The following is a 19,318-nucleotide window of genomic DNA, read 5'->3' as shown; positions in this document are numbered from 1 at the left end:
GAATAATAAGGCATTGCCATGTTTATAACTCTGGGATGTATACTACTGTAGGGAATAAGTATATTTTGGATTGCTGTATGTCCTGTATGAAGCTCTCCATAGCATGCTGGAGTGTGTCCAGAGAAGGACAATGGAGCTGGGGAAGGGTCTGGAGCACAAGTCTGGTGAGGAACAGCTGAGGGAGCTGGGGGTGTTCAGCCTGGAGAAAAGGGGGCTGGTGGGACCTTATTGCTCTCTACAACCACCTGAAAGGAGACTGTAGCCAGGTGGGGGTCAGCCTCTTCTCCCAAGATACAAGTGGCAGGACAAAAGGAAATCACCTCAAGCTGCACCATGGCAGGTTTCGTTTGGATATTAGGAAAAAATTTCTTCACCAAAAGCTCATCAAGCTCTGGTACAGGCTGCCCAGGGAAGTGGTGGAGTCACCATTCCTGGAGATATTTAGGAGATGTGTAGATGTGGCACTTAGGGACATAGTCTAGTGTTTGACCTGGCAGTTCTAGTTCTGTGGTTGGACTCAGTGACCTTAAGGGCCTTTCCCAACTTAAATGGTTTCCATGAGTCTGTGGTTCTATGATAGCACAGCCAGGATGAAGCCATAGCCTCTGGCCATAGATCTGCCTTGAATTAGATATTTAAGAGTGGAATCAATGCTTTTAATGTGAATGTTTTACAGTAACAAAAACAGTTTTACTAAACTGAAGTAATTGTGATGCAGAAGTAATTAGGTCTTCATGCATACATCTGGTAACTGGCAAATATACCAAGAAACTAAGTCTCTTCTGAATAGCATTTCTTAACATCAGTTCTGATCCTCGGTCCAGGTTCTACTCTCCAGAGTTTGGAGATGTTGATGACAGTCTTTCTGCACTCATTATATATTTAAAGAATGTTGATGATGTTAAAAACAAAACAAACACAGAGGGACTTTCCTTAAACTCTAGTAGTAGCAGATATTTAATGCCATCTTAGGTTTTTCACTATTTTGCTGCAACTTTTATTGGTCAATGTAATTGCCTTACATAGAAGTAAACAATTTCCATTTCTAATATATTAATATCTTTATAATTAACTGATACTATTCATGTATTGCAGAGCTTGCCTTTTCATGACAGCCTTGGTTATGACTGTGAGCTAGAGTAATCTGCATTTTTTACTCCAAGCAGTGAAAGGCTGTTTGCTTCTTCTGATATTGTAAAAACTCTCATTACTCTATGTTATTGGAAGGCTTTAAAAATATGCCATTTACTTAGCAGACAAATGTCCCATTCTTTCAATAGGCTTGAATGTTTGGGGCTTCTTTCCTTTTGCTTAGAATTAAGTCTGCAATGAAACTGGATCAAAACCAGAAAAAAAAGGATCCATTTTAGAGCTATTAAATTTTTTTACAGAGATTTTTATTTTATCTCTTATTTCTCATTACATGAGCTGTATTTCATGCTTGTATACAGATTAATGTGCTTTGCTGATAATTGCCTATTAAAAATAGATAAATAAATTATTAGCTCATTATGAAATGTGTTGTAGTACCAGTAGCTTTAATTATAATTTATCTGCTGTGTAAGTAATCCTGAAAAATACTGTGGGATAACATATTAGTGTTGCAATTGCTCTCTTGTAGTGCTTTATGATTAACACTGAAGACCTCAAGGAGTAAGTACTCATGGTCTCTGTGACCACAGATTCTTCAGGTCTGATCTGAACCAGTAACTGGACTTATCATTACCTCAACACACAGGTGAAAATGCAGTTTGGGAATGTGTTCCACCTTTCAAATTATCTAATATTTTTTCTACTAACTTCCTGTGAAAATTGAATGCTTTCCTTTATGTACAGACCTGCTTAGTTCTTGCTATTTTCCTCATAAATAATATTTTCAGCCTTATCTCTTAGAATAGGTAATCATTAGTGTAACAACCTTGGTGTTGTATATATAACAGATCTTTAGGATTTCTGATTTATGGGGGTTTGAGCCTAAAGTGACAAAATGCACATATGGAATGTTTGTCATTACATCTGAGGCTTGCAAAATGATTGAACTGTGACTTATTTCTTAAAAGGCCTTGTATTTAACTTTTTAATTTAAAAAATTGTTTTTAAATAACAGTTCAGCGTGTAGTCTGAGACATCCTCAGGAGGCAAAGTGGCCAGGTGTCAGTGTTTCAGTCAGGTCTTATTTCACTGCATTTTCCTGGGGTTTTTTAAGGAAATATTAAGTTTATTTTTTTTTTTCACTGAAACATTAATGTTTATTGATTACAAGCAGAAAATTATAGTTACTCTTTTTTATCTTTAGTGGAGCCAAAATACCAAAACTTGGTATTTTCCCTTAGCCAATTTGGAAAACACTTTAATGACAGAAATGGCTTGTCTGCCCAAGTCAGGACAGTCTGTCCTGAGAACCCCTACAAAAAATAATGAATTCTCATCTGCCTCCTTCTGACTTGGGTAGGCAATGGCAACTTTACTTGGAGAAGACTCTCTTGCTTTCTCAATACCCTTAAGTGGAAATCTGCATCTCCATTATTTATTTGAGTGATAGGGGCCCAAAACAAACATCAGTTCCTCATGATAACATAGAAATGGGACTTACAAGACAGGTGTTGGTGAAATGCTGTCATCAAGACAACTGGCATCTGTTTCCAGTTGGGTAATTAATTCCAGAGGATTGTGATACATATTTCATATCCTTATTATATGAAATCATTATGATATGAAACAATATTAATATTTAATCTAAACCTGCCCTCTTCAAGTGTCATAGCTGACTTGGGCCTATGTAATTTTCAAAAGATACCAGTTTTTACACTAAGTAATTTTGGTCAGTATGTAGCATATAGATTTTTTTAACCTTTTTTGTTTGCTTGGTGGGTTTTGTTTGTATGCTTGTTTTAACAGTAAAAACTGGCAGCAGTTCTATGGATGGGATCTGTAAAATTGATACTAAATATTTATACAACAAGCATGTTTAATTCTTTTTCAGATTTTCAATTAAACCAATCCCATTGGTCAGGTGAGCTGTATGGTTGATCTAGGGTCACTTTTTGGGTATTCTGGGCCCTGCCATGTTTTAGGATTAGCCCCATGGGGCAGCATTGTGGCTGGAGAGGGTTAATAATCATGTATCCCTTTATCTGTAAATCCAGATAGCTTGGAGTTTATTCCAATATGACCAGTGGTAAAATGGTTAATAATTATTTTAGCAAGTGTTTCGGGCTTTTTTTTTGCAGAAATGGGAATATCCTGCTTTTCTGGCTTGATTTACCATTTTTTCTTGAATTCTGGTGTTTGATGCTGCTACTGGAGAATCACTTGCATGTTCTGATTACTCTTTAATTTTAGACTTTGTACCTGGTGCCTTGTGTCCAATTGCTGCTACACATTTATTCCAGCTATTATGATCCTAATTTTAGCCCACACAAAAATTTTTCAGATTATTCCAAGAGAAGGTGAACTAATGTCTTGAATTTCAGTAATCTTTGTAATATTCTGGAAAAAAAGTAGAATCGCAGAATATTGAATATTATAATTCAATTAGAGAAAAGATCAGGTGGAAGAATGTTGCAGAAATAATGCTCATTTTTAGGTGGAATAACTTCCAGCATTTGCACATACACAGTCATAAGGGAGTTATTGGGCTACATGTGTCTTTTGAAACATCTGTCAACTAAGCCACAGATCTAAATGCAAAGTGTTACATTGGTTATATTTGTGGATTTCTTACTTTTTTTTTTAGTGGAATTTCATTCTGTATGCTAATCATTGCAGAGTACAGAAGTAAAAATAAGAATAAATTTTTGTGCATGTATCAGTGCTCTGGATGAATGACTTGCCCCATTCTCTTTTAATTGTGTTGCAATATCAAATACATGAAATAGAGTAATATCATTTTTGTCTTGGGTATCCTGCTGTCAGTGTGGAAAAAAGCATGTCATGTGCATGCTCTTTTTTTTTTTTTTTTTTTTTTTTTTTTGTCCCAGTAATGAAATAAAATGCTGTAGACAGCCTTGAGCTGGCTGCTCTGAACAGCTTCATGACATGTTGCTGATTCCTGCAGCCACACTGCAAAACTCATTTCATTGTTGTGTAGTAAGTGGCCACAATCCATTTGACAAAATGCCTCACTGCATGACACTTAGGTGCATTGTATTGACTGTCCTTATTCAGTGTTTTCTCTGTGTTATGGTGTTCACTGTAACTTGATTTATAGAAATTATATACCAGCAGAGCTAACCTGTGGGCTGCTTAGGTGCAAGACTTTCAACATTTAGCACATTTCTATGGTACTGCTTTAGGCAACTGTACCATTTCACACTGTTGACCTATATTTGTGATATTTGACATTTTTGATAAATACTGTCAAGGATAATCCATCACAGGACAAGTTTCCAGAGTTTCAGGATGTTTGTTAAACCCTCATAACTCAAATATAGAAGTGTTTCAAAAAACACTGTTTTATGTTTGTAAGTTGAGAAACAGGTTTTCCAAGTAAGGAAATTGCTAGGGAGCCATTTCCAGAAGAATACAGCTGTCTTCAGTCAATGGGTATGTGCTCCAGATGAGGCTGGGATGCAGCTGCCTGTTGCCTGAGGACCATATGTTTCTGTAGGTTGCATCATTAACTCCCTCCCATTCACATTTGGGGCAACCACCATTATAATAGAAAAAGAAAATGTGGACTAAGCTTAGCAGTTTAAAGATCTGTATTACTTTCAAACTGAGAACAGTTTTTGAAATAATTTAGTCATTGAGACCTGTCTGCTGATCTCTTATGCATGCAGACCCTCAAGACTCATGTCCTTTTCTCTCCCATTGTTCAACAGCTCTGTGAAGTCAAAGAGAATTTCTTTGTGTGGTTTGATATAGCTAATAAGGCAGTCAGAGTGCTGAGGACCTTGAAACAGCCCAAAGAACTTTAACTTGGCTTATAAATCTCTGGATAAATGATCTTGTTGATTGGGAAGCATTATGAAAGAAGCAAGTTCACTGAAGTGCATTACTTGAGTAATGCTTAAAGCAGCTGTAGTTCATTCACGTGTTTCATGCAGTTAAATACAGAGATAAACTGTGCACCCTTCTGTTTAGCACTCAGTGTAAACTGAATACATAACTAAGTCTCCTGCATGCCTCGGGCATTTCTCTGTGTGCTGCATTATCTCAGCTTCTCTCGTGCTTCTCTAGATTTAGACTGGAAGGACAGCACTCAGCAGGGTGGCTGTGGGACTGCAGCTTGTGTCTGCTGCTGAGCTGCAGGGTCTGCAGCTCCCCTGTAAGCTGCCTCTCCAGGAGGGCCTCCATCTGCTTCGTATCACAGCCCATCACTTGGGAGATGTGGGCAGAAAAGAAGTTATCAGCACTATCAGACAGCACAGGGACACCTAACAGAGGAAACGTGGATGGATCATGTGCACTTGGATAGACAGGATGGACAGGCATGATGCCAGAATAATGACAGCATGTTACTGGGCCATATTTTGAGATACTGGATGTAAGAGATGTAACAGGAGTTGCTGGGGTTTGGGTTTTGTTTGTTCTCATGAATTGTAGCTCCTAGTGCTACTGCTTCAGCTGAGGTAGTTGTTCATTTAAGATGTAGCATTTTCAGTTTTTTAGAGGACTAGTTACTTTTTCTAGGTTGGGCAAGAACTTCCTCTCAACTGAAGGGTGTTGACACACAGTGGTCCTAAATATAGTGGGAAGTACTGTTTTCTGAGAGGGAATGGAGGCAGCTCTGGAGTATGGAACCACATGTACAGCCTGGAGGAGTTATGTAAGGACACTGCTGTTTGCAGAGCAGAGGCTTTGCTGCTACAATTAGTGCTGCTATACACTCTATGCTACAGCCATTGTAGCTATTAAATAATAGCATTGAAATATGTTATTTTTCCACTAATATTTAAAATTTCCAACTCATTGCTTCTGCTCTCCTTTTTTCCTGAGAGCAGTGGTGGTTTTGTACGAGGCAGGGACACAGAAAAATACAAATGAGGAGTAGTTGCTGTAAATTTGGGGCAATTTTTTGGCAACATTCTCAGAGTTTGGACAAGCATGAGGTGTGTGATTAGATGGACACATTCTTTGCAACAGAGATTTTGTGTCTGATAAAAAAAGTAATACAACTCCAGAGTAAAGTTTGTCTACCCAGTGTTTCTTGGATGATTCTACATGACAGCACAAACTGTATGAGATATTTGGAGATTACCTATGTGTGTGAATCTACACATGCAGGTAACCAAGGGCAGCCCTCAAACCACAGCCAAAATGCCAAGAGTAGATTTATTATTTCATTAGCTTGCTAACCACACCAGGTGACAGAGGGACAGGGACATGGCTCCATTCTGGCTGACAGGAGGGGAGGGGAGGGCTCCTGCCTCTCTCTAACACGAGGCTTCCCCCATGTCTGTGAGTGTGTTCTCTCTCCACAGGACTTCCACTTCTCAAAACAGGCAGGGAATGAACAATGTTAGGCATAATAAATGGAGTTTTCCCACACCAACAATTTTAGCATTCCCAGCTGCAAGGTCACTTTGAGAGAAACTCTTCCCTCCTCCTCCTCTGCCAAATCTTGCAGTTTTAACCCTTTCCTAGCAGCACTGTGAAAGGCATGGTGAATAGATTTAAAAGTGGTAACATTTACTCATCACACAATTCCTTTTTTCCCTTGTTGCCTCCTCTAAGCATTTGCTGGCTGTTTCTCACTCATTTCCTCATCCATCCCATGATGAGGATGGATGAATCACTTTAATCCTCATCACTCACTGTTTGCATGTACCTTTGCATTTCCTTCTCCAGTCTTCTCATCCCCTTCCCTTTTTTTCTTCCTGTCTTCTGCCTTCACTTCATTTTTGTTTCCTCTTTACTCATATTTGAGTCTGGATTTTTTTTCAGTTTTCCACACCAATATATGCTCTAGTTTCTTCCCTCATTTTACAGTGTTTTTCCTCTGATCTCACCTCTTATTTTCTCTGTGATTGTTTTCCTGTCTGCTCAGGCTGTCTAGAGGACTAACTCATTGAAAGGTTTAAAGAGAAAATGGCTTCAATCTGAATGGATCATCATGTAATGGTTGCAATGTGCCCTTTTAATGATGTATTTTTATATTATTTCAGGTCTTAAAAATTAGCTTGATTGGCCACCGGAAGCGTGTTCTGGCATCTTTGGGAGACAGGCTTCACGAAGATCCTCCTCAGAAACCACCTCGGTCAATAACCCTCAGGGTGAGTCCCCACCATTATTTGTTTGCATTTCTTGACAAGTCAGCAAGGGTTTCATAACATTCACAAGAAAACAATGACTGCTTTGAGTGGGGTTCAACTTACTTCAGAGTTGTGCATTATGGACATCGTAGGCTGACCTGCTCTGTCACACTTCCCCGTACAGCCAGCAGAAATATATTGACATTTTTACAGGATGATCCATGTGACTTGTGTCAGATGTCTGCTTTAGGAGAAGCAGAATCTTAGAAGCACCAGTTTATCTTTGCTAAAGAAACCAGCTCAGGGCCAGGGGTGTAAAAGATGCACGTCTTCATTTGCCCACAGGAATCCCAGCCAGTGGATCAGTATTGCAGGAGAGTTACCATTTTCCTTTCATGTTTTCCAATGTTTGCACTTACTTTTCAGACATATGCTTCAGGCTTTCTTTAAGAAGAACCTCTTGAAATTGTTGAGATAAAAATGCCATTAAGGTGTCTCATATATCAAAAGTTTCATCATGTTTTTAATTTTCATTTGTATTCCCTCTTTCAGAAACCTTGTTGCAATGTCCCTGGGGTTTTTCCACACTTGGCCACATTTAACCTCTTCTCATTACACCACCTTCCCTCATTTTCTCTAATCCAATGCCTTTGCTTCCTTATTCTCTGCTAGTCTTAGCAAGTTGTGGTCTGATGGCCACTTCCTACTGTGTTCTCTCCAACAGAGTTCATAGCAACATTTTTATTTTGATATTTTAGGTCACACCTTTTGCATTTGATTGAATCTCGTTTTTTTCATGGGGCTGCATTTCTGACTGGAATCTCGTTTGGGATTAAATTTCAAAATGTCAGAGAGTGTCTGTGCTCCCAAGTTATATTTCCTGGTGTAAAGAGAAATACAGAAGGACAGAATGAGGGCTTTTTTTTAAGTGTACTTAAAATTTCTTTGACCAGCCTGTTTTCACCCTGCTTATTTTCAGATGCCCCGTACAGATATTTTAGATCACACTCCTTAATTCAACCTATTCCCAATGCCACTTTTTAAAAAGTGTGACAAATCTGTAATCTGCTCTAAGGCACATTGCACAAACGTGTGGATGTTTTTCTTGTATTTTATTTTTTATGTATTTTGTGAATGATTCCTGATGCATGGCAGGTGTTAAAACACTCCAAGGGAAGAGAAATAGATAAAAAGGCAGACTTTTCTGCTGAATGCCTTCAATACTCTGGACTGGATAATTAATTCCTCCTCAGCAAGTGGGGAAGTTTCCACAGTCCACGTTCTTGGTCAGGACTGTATATTCTCAGTTAATATGGAAAACTGGATGTCCTCCATCTGTAGTCAAAATGATAAAAAGTATCTGCTGCTGCACAGCTAGAGCTACTGATGCAGGCCAGTGCTAAATGTCATTTATCACCTCTTGGAACTGGAGTCTTCACAGAGAATCCTAAAGAGGGGGACATGCATTTGGAATAAAGCTTTCCTTTCCCATCAACTGCTGCTGTGCCACTTTACACAAAACAAAGACATGGTGTTTAGTTTGTAGTCTGCAATAATTTGTATCTTGAAAATTGGCTTTAATAAACTGTCTGCTTCTGTTGTAAGATTGATTTATATATAGAGTCACTGAACAGTTTGGATTAGAAGGGGCCTTAAAGATCATTGAGTTTCAACCCTCTTTACCAGGAGCACTTTCCACTAGATCAGGCTGCACTACATCAGTAGAAGGGGTAGTTTGTTATAAAGTCTACTTTTAAGTTCCCTAGCTCAAGCTAAGCAGTGCTAATGCTTAATTTTTTTACTGTTTTTGTATTAGTTTTTAAAATATGTCAAAGTAAAAGGTTAAATTACTCTTTAAAATCTTTAAAATATCCACAATATATGTTATTCCTTGTTGTATATTACTGTGTACTAAGGAAACACTATTTTGATTTCAAACATACTATATTCAAATATATATGTGTGTTTTATATATATATATATATATATATTACAACTATATATACACACACACTATACAAATATACTTTTCTATACACAGAAGTACAGAAATTGCTAGTCTCAGGTTACCTATGCAATCTTGCTTTCTTTCCTTGAGTGCATGATAATTTTTACTTACAGGATCAGTTTTCATGTTGTTCATGGGAGCCCTTCCTCACCCAGTCAGCACTAAAGGCTGGAATTTAAGCTGAAGGTCCAGCAATTTTGGCAGAAAATTTGGAGAAGTGCTGCAATAGTAATGATATTTTAACACAATAATTACTTCATTGGAGAGAATTCCTGGTTTTAGGTGAGACAAACATTTGTGGGACATGAAGTGTGTGCAGGCAGCTTGGGGAAGGGTTTTTTAAGCTCCCTTCCAGCCCTGACCTCTGTGGTTGCAGGTGTGCATGAGCAGCAGGTCTGAGAGGGGATGAGACAGACTTTGAGAGGGACATCCCTGCAGGTCATGTGTCCTTGCATTCACAGCTGGGTAAAAACACAGTGTGAGTACCTGGTACTAACAGCATGGTGCTGAGGCCATGGCAGCACCTGCAAGGGTGTCTGTGCCTGACTGCAGGTTTGTTCAGGAAGATGAGAAGGTGGCTATGGAGTGAGGAAGAGAAATGAGGGAAGAATGGGAGAGAGCCTCATGATTAAAGGAATAGTTGTACATATGAAATTATAGACTTATACCTGGTTCTGGCACAAAATGCTGGATAATTTGTGGTAAGTTATTTGATTAATTGCCTCCTAAATAGTCAATAATTGTATGTTACTGATAATCTCCATATTTGACTGGAGTCTTGAGTCTGATTTGTACAAGTTCTGAGTACACAGTGCTGAAAATTAGATCAACAGAAGTGGAGTTTGGGATTCAAGCACTTGGAGACCGAGCAATGGATGTTGTAACTGAGTGACTGTTACTTTCCAACCTTTTTCTCTGTGTCTCAGGTCACCCACACTAAAGCAATGATTATAAAATGCCAGAAGTCACAGGTGTGGTGAAAATTAATTGACTGGCATTTGTAAAGCACTTAGGAGCACCATGACTATGATGATATTAATCATCCTATGTTCAGAGCAGGATTGGTGAGAGCTTAGGAGAGAGGTTGGGGCCACGAAATGAGGTGAGAATAAAATACTGACTACACGAGAACTAATGATAGCATGGTGCTGAGTAGATGACAACATGCTGCACAGTTGAGGATCCATCTGTGCTGTGAAGGACAACTTTGAGAAAATAGCATAAAATCGTACAATGACACACTGTTCCATAATGCAGAGGCACATAATTCTTTTATTTCTTGAGTTGGTATTTCTTGTCTGTATTGCCTTGCCAGCAATCTTCCAATATAGATCTCAGATTGAATTTCCTCCTCATATGCAGTTTGATAAAATATGAAAAGCTCAATGAGGGCTGAAATCTCTGTATTCATCTGTCACTTTGATACACTGGTGGCCCTATCAGCCTGCAACTGTGGGTGAATCCTGATTCACAGCAGAGAGAGGTTATTCACCTGGCTGGAGCATCAGGTAGCACTCACTAAAGAGGATCTTGTTTTGCCCATGTACTTAGGTTATTTTCAGAGCAGAGGTGTGTGCACCATGTTGTTAGACCCAGGGAGGGTGGGTTTTAAAGATTATGCCTTACCAAGCCTGTTGAGCATGTGCAGACTACAGCTTTTAAGAAGCTTTTAAATGGGCCAAATGTAGGTGGATTTTTGTGAAGGAGGGAAAAGATTATTCCTAAGAGGAAAACATTCTTTTCTTTGCCCTGGGAAATGTCAAGTGCTTGTCTCAGATCATAGGAAAGCCAGAGAACTAAAATAAAAATAATAAAATCCCAGTTAACTAAAAATTACTAAAGAGCTGTATTTTCCTAACATTTTTGTTGTTGGTAATGTGAAAAATACTAATCCATTGCTGCAATTGCAAGGAATAATGATGTCACTTGGACTCCTACACTTCAAATATTGACATCAGGCATTACTATGACTTGAACTTTCCTTTCCATTTGGAAGAGATTACAAGTGTCTGATTTCTTACACCAGATCTTATTTCTTAACAGCATGGAGTAAAGTACCTTGATGCTTTTCAGAACTGGGCTTGCTTCAATGTAATAATGTATGAATTATCCACTTCAATTCTCTCTTTAAATAAAAAGGCAGAACTTTTTTACCTCCCACAGTGGAGCAGGTTTTTGCTTGCTCCACCATCCTCAGGTCCCCTCTTGTTGCTCAGTGTTGAAATAGAGCATTGCAGCAGCAGGTGATTAGTGAGTAAACATGCTCCTGGGTACATTCTGACAGGGGACCTACACCATGAGAGAGAAACATCTCCCATCCAGTTGCAATGACAGTGTTTTTCTGCCCACTGGTGCAGAACTGGACAGCACACTGTAGCTCCCTGCTCCTGCTGATGGATCTCCAAGAGACTGGAAGGGTGAACCTGGACACCAATATTTGTAGCTGGTGTCCTGTGCATGAGAGTAGATGTTTGCAAAAGTACACACAATGTCTGGCTCTGGGCAGTGTGGTGCAGACCTGGTAAAATGTATAACAGGATGACCTGTTTGTTTATTTATTAGGTGGCATTTATGTATCAATTCTGTGTGGTATTATCACACTGATACTAGGTTACAGCTCAGTAGCAGTAACAAGAAAAGCCAGGTAAAATATTTGTACTCTGATGCTTTCATGCATTCTAGGAAGTGGTATTTAGCTTGTGTCTGATATCTGGTACTTCAAGTTAAAATGGATGTTCTGCAAAACCTATAAAAATTGCAACAAAATGTCTATACTGTGTAAATGGACATACATTTATTTTTTTCCAGCAAGAGGTGTTGCTTGTGTTCAAATCACTTTCACTGCTCAGAGCAGCTGCTCAGAAGTGATGAGAATGTATTTCATCTTACAAATAGCTAATCCTAAATCATGGCTTTATTTGGGCCGTGACAAGAAGTAGCTCACTGTTTTATCTCTAGGAGAGAGTATATATTACACAAGCAGGTTTCAGGGAGGAAATTTGCCACTAGTTCATGTAATCAGTGTACTATTTTTCCTTCTATATGGGCTCTGCGCTGCAGGTAGCAAATCTCAAAAGTTCATCCACAATAACCTCTACTGCAGGAATTGTTCCATAATTTTTTTAGCGTGAGCAATTCAAATGCACTTCTAAATGTGTGATTTGAAGTCAGCAATAAGCTGTTCTTCTTATGCTGCATTTTTCTTTCTCTGTCCAGGAACCCAGTGGTAACCACACTCCTCCTCAGTTGTCTCCATCACTCAGCCAAAGCACTTTCACTACTGGTGGCTCCCTGGACGTTCCCCACATTATCATGCAGGGCGATGCAAGGAGAAGAAGAAATGAAAATTATTTTGATGATATTCCCCGGTCAAAGCTGGAGAGGCAGATGGCACAGGTAGGACTAAAACCAGTACCAGTAAAAGGCTGGGCTTTGCTGCTTTTGGTTACAGGACTAATCCTGACCAGAACACTGGCTTGTATAAGAAGGATGAGTTATAACAACAAAGGTTATATGACAATTTTTACAAGCTGTTTGTTCCAGCACTCTATATTTAAAACAGTGTCAATTGATGTGTTGGTGTATAATTTCTCCTCAGAAGTAGAGATTTGAGGGTGTTTAGATTCATGGACACTGAGATGAAGGTGGCTTCTGTGCACCAGTGTCCAGTCTTCCTCCAGCACCAACTCTGCCCCTCATGTTTGTAATATGGTACAGATTCCTGACATTCTGAGCAACCTAGATAAAAGTAAGCTTGCATCAGTTCACTGCAGGAAACTCAGAGGACTTGAAGGGTGATGATTGCTGCATTTATTAATTGGAAGTGTCAGCATTCTGCAAAACTGTGATCTGGGGATATATTTTGATTATTAAAAAAAAATTCACTATGCAAAAAAATATTTGAACAGCTCTAGACTCAACTGGATGTTAAATCAAACTGTTCATGAAAAAAAAGTGGCCTCCATGTCTAAATTTTTTTCACCCAACCACTGAAAGAATACTGATAATTTTAAATTAAGCCTACATTGAGTGGTGCCACAGAACCATAGAACCACATAGGATGGAAATGACCCTTCAGGTCTTCAACTCCAACCCTTAACTCAGCACTGCCAAGTTAACCACTAAACCATGTCCCAAAGAACCACACCTACATGTTTTTTGAACAATTCCAGGGATGATGATTGAACCACTTCCCTGGACAGTTCACTCCAATGCCTGACCACCCCTTCAGTGAAGAAACTTTTCCTAATATTCAATCTAAAGTGCAGTAAATTGTGCATGTACAGTCTGTTGGTGAAAATGCTTTAGAATGAGCTCAGCTGGTTTTCAGTGACACCTATGATGATCAGACAGCCAGGTCTTATGCTGCATGCTGGAAACAGGATTTTGATTTGCTGTCAGAAGCAGATGGGCAGCCAGGGCAGTTCCTGGAGCAACTCATTCCACGAAGGAGCAGGTTGCTGCATGCTTCCCTGCATGAGGCTTCCCAGCAGTGTCTCTGCCTGCCACAACCCAAAATAGAGCCTCTGTCCAAAATTCAGCCTCAAAATGGAAACAGCTATGCAAATAACTGTATTGTAATGAACAAAAGGCTGCAGTCTGTCAGCTAATTGCATGAACAAGAAGTAATTAAATAAACAAACAAAACAAGGTGCTGCCATTACCTGGGAACACAGAAACAAATTGAATTCCATTTGTTCAGAGGATATTTCTAGGGAAGTGAAATTGCATTTGGCTGGGTGGGGCTGTTGCCTTGCCCTTTTTTAATCTAATTTTCTGCTATATAATCTTCTCATACAGAATTAAGGAGAAAGTTGCTGAGTGAATGAGCTTGTTTTCAAACCAAAGTCTGCTGGGCTTCTGTGACAAGAATAAAGTTGAGCTGAAGTCCAGCAAAGAAAAGTTTCCAACACCTAACATGAAAATATTTCTTGAAAGTTATGTAATTTAGATATAAAATGCACACTCGCTTGTGGCCAAGTGCACTGGTTTGTTTAATTAGTTCATTTTATTACTTTGTTCACAAATCACTCACTACCTCTTTTAGTCACTAGAATTGAAGACAAAAAATTTAAAAAAGCAAACAAAAAAACACCTATGCTAACAATTCTTTCTGACTCCATCTCACTCCTTTCTTTTGCTGGTATTCCCAAGAGATATGAGATATACTCTCATAGGTGGCACCTGGAAATTTTCTTTGTGCTGTTGAATACTGCATTTCCAGAAGGACTCATGTGTTACATGTCCAAAGAGAAAACTGAGCAGTTGTTACTTACACCACTCCACACTCCTGTAGAACCAATTAAGTGCTTAAGGGATTTTTTTTTTGGTTGTTGGGGGTTTTTTTGGGGTTTTGCTTGGGTGGGTAGGTGGGTGGTTGGTTTTGGAAGGGGTTTTTTTCTTATGTTTTTTTGTGGGTTTTTTGTTATTTTGTTTTGGTTTTTTTCTGTTGTTGTGGGAGTGTGTACCAACTGAATGGATTACTCCAGTGCCTTCTCTCTAATTTTAACCATTGAATGTAGTTATCATCCTTTGGGACCCCTAGGGGAAAATGGATTCAGATGAAATCCATAAAACCATGGTTTGTGTTGTTCCCTGAACTCCAATCTGTTTGAAGTCTTTTTCAGCTCTGCCCCCAAATTCTGCATTCCTGATGTATGTAAAATTCCCTTTGACTTTAATGGGAAAGTCAATGACTCCCTCTGGTGATCATTCTCAACAAATTGGACTCACCCCATTAAGAGGCTAACCAGGGATTTCTTCAACCATTTTAGCCCAAAAATAGATTCTTAAATTTATTTTGTGCAATGTGTGCTCAGCCAAAATGAACTATATTTCCTTCAGTCTTTTCCCCCAAAGCCCATTTGAAATTAAATGCAAAATAATTGTTTCTGTGAAGTAAAGGAGATGCAACTGATTCTTAACATGAACCTTCTGTTCTGAGTGTTGTGGGGTTTTTGGGTTTTTCTTTTATCTAGCAACTTTCTCCTTGCAATTTGCTGGTTCCTTTGGCTTGTGTCATTTCAGCAGCAACTTCTGAACTGATACCAGTCCTGCTTCCCAGCTAAAATACTTCTTGCATACAAAATGATCTAGGATGATTATTTGAATTGCTTTGAGAATGTTCTTTTGTCTTAACCCTTTCTTTGCTAGGCTGTGTGCATGCTGCTGTATGAATCTGCATGTTTACTGGATGCTATAGTACACAAATGTGCATAAAGACATCTTGGATACTATGATGTTTTGGAAGTGGTTTAGATATGTTCTTGATTATGAGATTTATGGCATTTTTATGGCCTTGAAGAGAGAGGCCAACCTGGTATTGTGAACTTACTTATTGTATTGCTTTCATGAACTTGATTTTATTTTAATAATGTTAGAGTAAGACTATCTTATCCTTAATTTATAATCTAAAATCTGAAGATATTTTGGTGAAACTGGATGTTTCCATCTTTACTATGGCCTGTGTTTTCCTAAACTGTTACAGGGATTCATCAAGCATGTTGATCTTTGCATCAATCAACTAGTATTTCTTAAACAATGAGCACAGCAGCTTAAATCTGTTTTCCTTTGATGTGCTATATGTGTTTAAACAGTTCTCTAAACCATAATCAAATCTGCTTGTAAGTAATACAGCTCTTTGTTTCCTGGAGGAAGCACTGATTTAAATTTACTTAATGTGGGTGGTTTTGTCTCAAGGCCAGCATGTACCTTCATTTACAGTTCCCTAGCAGACTGTTTGTGACCTAAGGGGAAAATCATAATACAAACAATGAGTCTAACCAGTTTAGATTCCCCAATGGAATAGGTTTTGTCATCCAGCCCCCCAGTTGATCATCCAGCTTGGAAAGTCTGTGATGTCTGGTTGTATAAATCATAACTGCCAAAATGATAATACAGAAAGTTGTGAAATGGTTTATTTTCCAAAAAGACCCCAAAAAAATCTAGAAAGCAATGAGTAGTCTGAGTCATCATTAGCTGTGGATGTTGAATTTTGAGCCTGCAAACTGTAGGTTAGTATGATCAAATTAACGTAGTTTAAAATAGCTCAGGTTGCTGTTAAGATTGCCTGAACCTTTAAAATAGAATGAAATCACGCAGGCAAAGCTTGGGTACTTTGGAACCAAAATTGGTAGGAGGAGGAGTCCCATTGAAGGAACTGAGCTCTTCATTCACCCCTGAAATAGGTGCAGGGAAGAACTTTTTTGTCACCTTTTCAGGATTTGCAGTTCTCCAGGCAGGAGAGAAGCTTTACGTATCTGCAAGCATATTCCAGACTGCCAGCCCTGAGGCAATGGCTATTTATTGCCCAGCCAGGGGAATAAGGTGCTTTTAGCCACCCTGGTCTATAAGACCTTTTGCTGTGGTGCTCTGAGCTCTGCACCCTGCCCTGAGCATGGAGTGAGGGCTAAAAACATCTTTGCCATGGCACTTCTTGCAGAAGGAGATGGGACAGGCTGTCACACCCTGCCCATGGTGCTGGACCTGCAGCACAGCTCGGGCCAGGAGAGGTCTGTCCCTTTGGGCAGGACAGCTCTGGGGACAGCTCCAGCCTGTGTCTGCCTCTGGTAGTGAGACAGGTAAGTCTTCTAGTAGGATTAACCTAGTCATGGCCCATATGGGGACTGTGATGGAAGGAAATCTTTTTAGATCTGAGAGAGTTGAAAAACTTATTCACTAAGGAGGACAGGAGAAGTTCTTCCCCAGAGTTACTGAACTCAGACTTGATTTTTTAAGTCTTTCTGGGTGTTTCAATCACATGGTCTGAGGGCTCTTGGTTTTTTAAATTTTTTTTTTTTTTTTCATAAAATGCGAGACACCTTAAATGTAAGATCCTTGAAATGACTGCACAGTAAGTGTGAAGAAAATCTGTCCTGATTGTTGGGATTCTACCTTTTAATATTACTTTGTAAGATAGAATAATTCATTGATGGCTTAGGATTGATACTCAGGGAACAATCTTCTAAATTGATTTATTACAACAGATCCTTTACCTACAGAAGAGGAGAACTGTCATGAAAACAAAACAAAACAAAAAACAGAATTAGCAAAGGCAGGTTTATATTAAAATTGTGAAATAATTTTGCTTCTTTCTGAAATAATACCTTCAACTCAGCAGTGTCTTCCAGGAACTTCACAGATACTAATGCATTTGTATTTCCAGTGCACTGTGGAGCTGTGATTTAAAATCATACTTTCCATTTTTCAGTTAGGAAAGCTGGCATACAGGGATATTGCAGGTTGAGTAAGATGACATAGAAAATCTGAAGGAGCCAAAAATAAAGAAGTCATCTTTAGTTTTGTAACTTTAAACCACAGTAAGACATTTTTATTTACTTGTTTCATGTTTGTTTTCCCATCTCCTCTGCTTTTGAAGGATTTAAAAATTACTGTGAATGAGGAAAAATATGCCCAAGAGAATACTGGTGTGTAAAATTAGATTATCTAAGAAGCAATGAAGGTTTTTTATCAATAGTTGAAATTGCTCATGAAATAGCAGAATTCTTTACTAGTTGATTTATGAAGCAATAAATGCAAAAATATGGTTGTATAGATTCATTCTCTTGTTAATTCTTAGGCTACTTATTTCCATTTTTTATAAGCATAAAATAGTTTTTGTTGTGAGGATAAATAGATAGCTATCTAAAAAAAATAATAAGCCAAATCCAAACAAAATGCATATTTTGTTCATATTTTAGGTGCATTATATTTTTAATATGGAGAGATAACTGAACTGTGACATCAATTTAACATCAAAAGAAAAATGCTTAACTAAATCTATTGCTGGCAGTTGTATTTGTAATTCACATAGATGCAAATGCCATAGACAGCTGTATCCTGATCTGTAAATTCCAGCTTGTTTTCATCCCTGGATCCCTTGAGAACTGTGTATTTCATAGGATCATAGAACCATCACTGGGCTGGATCATCCAATTCCAACCTCCCTGCTGTGAGCAGGGCCACCTCCCACTAGAGCAGGTTTCTCAAAGCACCATCCAACATGGCCTTGAACACTTCCATGGATGGGGTATCCAGCACTTCTCTGAACAATGGACAAGTAAACTGATAAAGACATTATAAGAAATCTACTTAATTTCTGCCTGAATAGAAAGAGAGAATAAATGTCACAGAAGCTAACATGTTAGAGCTGATTTCATGTGAGGTGGATCACACCTACAAGATGCTTCAGCAAATGGAATTGAGGAAGCTGCTTCTATATTCAGTATTAATGAGCTAAACTTTAGCTGTAAATACTACACCAAAAAAGGACAAATCATCTTCATTAATTTACTGGTTTTCACACTCAGTCTTGTGGACTAGAAGGTCTACATTGAAAAGATTGTATGAAAACTGATTTTTAATATCTAACATATATACTGTTGATCTGCAAAAAAAAAAAACATTTCTTAAAGTTTGGGGTGCTTTTCTGAAAGAGCATTTTTGTTGTTTGGGTTTTTTTTTGCAGAAAGGTAGTCTCATAATCTTCACTGGTGTTTGTCCAGGAGTTTGTATCCTCTCTGCAGGGTACACTTGGAGCTGGCAGCACCAGCAGAAGGGGTGTTGTCAATGAGAAGGAGCTCACACCTATCACCCACTTCTTGCTGAAAGAGAGCCAGTCCAAGGGGCCCAGTTGTTGTCTGAAAATTTTCATGTAAAGTATTTTCATGAGAAGCAGAAGAAATAAACCAATGCAAAACATGTAATTCTTCTAATAAGAAGTGATATTTCAAGTTTCTGCTTCTCTAAAAGAAATGCAAACTTCAAATTTCACTCTTCATCTCTGAAGATTTATTGTTTTTTAAGGAGAATTTGCAGTTATTTCTGCTACTAAGGCAAGCTCTCCCCAGAGCTTTGAAAACATTCAGGAATGCAGCATCTCCTTTTATTAAACCCTGAGGTTTTTTATATAGGAGAAGGAGATTCAGCTGAAGCAGTTGCCCTCTGAGGAGAGTCTGCACAAGCAGGGCTGGCTGGAGACGTGGCTTTGAAAGAGGAGCTCAGGACACCACGAGGAGCTTCCTCCCCATATGGACAGGCAAGCAGGGGGACAGGGTGTTCACAGTCTGCCCACTCTCTGTCCTTGAGGTTTTCAAGGCCTGACAGGATGAAGTCC

The 19,318-nt window shown here is 38.8% G+C and overlaps 1 protein-coding gene across 3 annotated transcripts in view; it reads left to right on the top strand.

The window, feature by feature from the left end:
• Window positions 1–19,318, top strand: part of ANKS1B (ankyrin repeat and sterile alpha motif domain containing 1B) — a 399,263-nt gene that overhangs the window by 344,353 nt on the left and 35,592 nt on the right. For all 3 annotated transcript variants that reach the window (XM_079304860.1, XM_079304861.1, XM_079304862.1), the window contains 2 exons: window positions 7,110–7,217; window positions 12,421–12,600. In XM_079304860.1, coding sequence (XP_079160986.1) covers window positions 7,110–7,217; window positions 12,421–12,600 — 288 coding nt within the window. The remainder of the gene's footprint in view (window positions 1–7,109; window positions 7,218–12,420; window positions 12,601–19,318) is intronic.

Source organism: Erithacus rubecula (genome assembly GCF_903797595.1).
Source record: "Erithacus rubecula genome assembly, chromosome: 4".
NCBI lineage: Eukaryota > Metazoa > Chordata > Aves > Passeriformes > Muscicapidae > Erithacus > Erithacus rubecula.
This window is presented reverse-complemented; position numbering and strand designations above follow the sequence as displayed.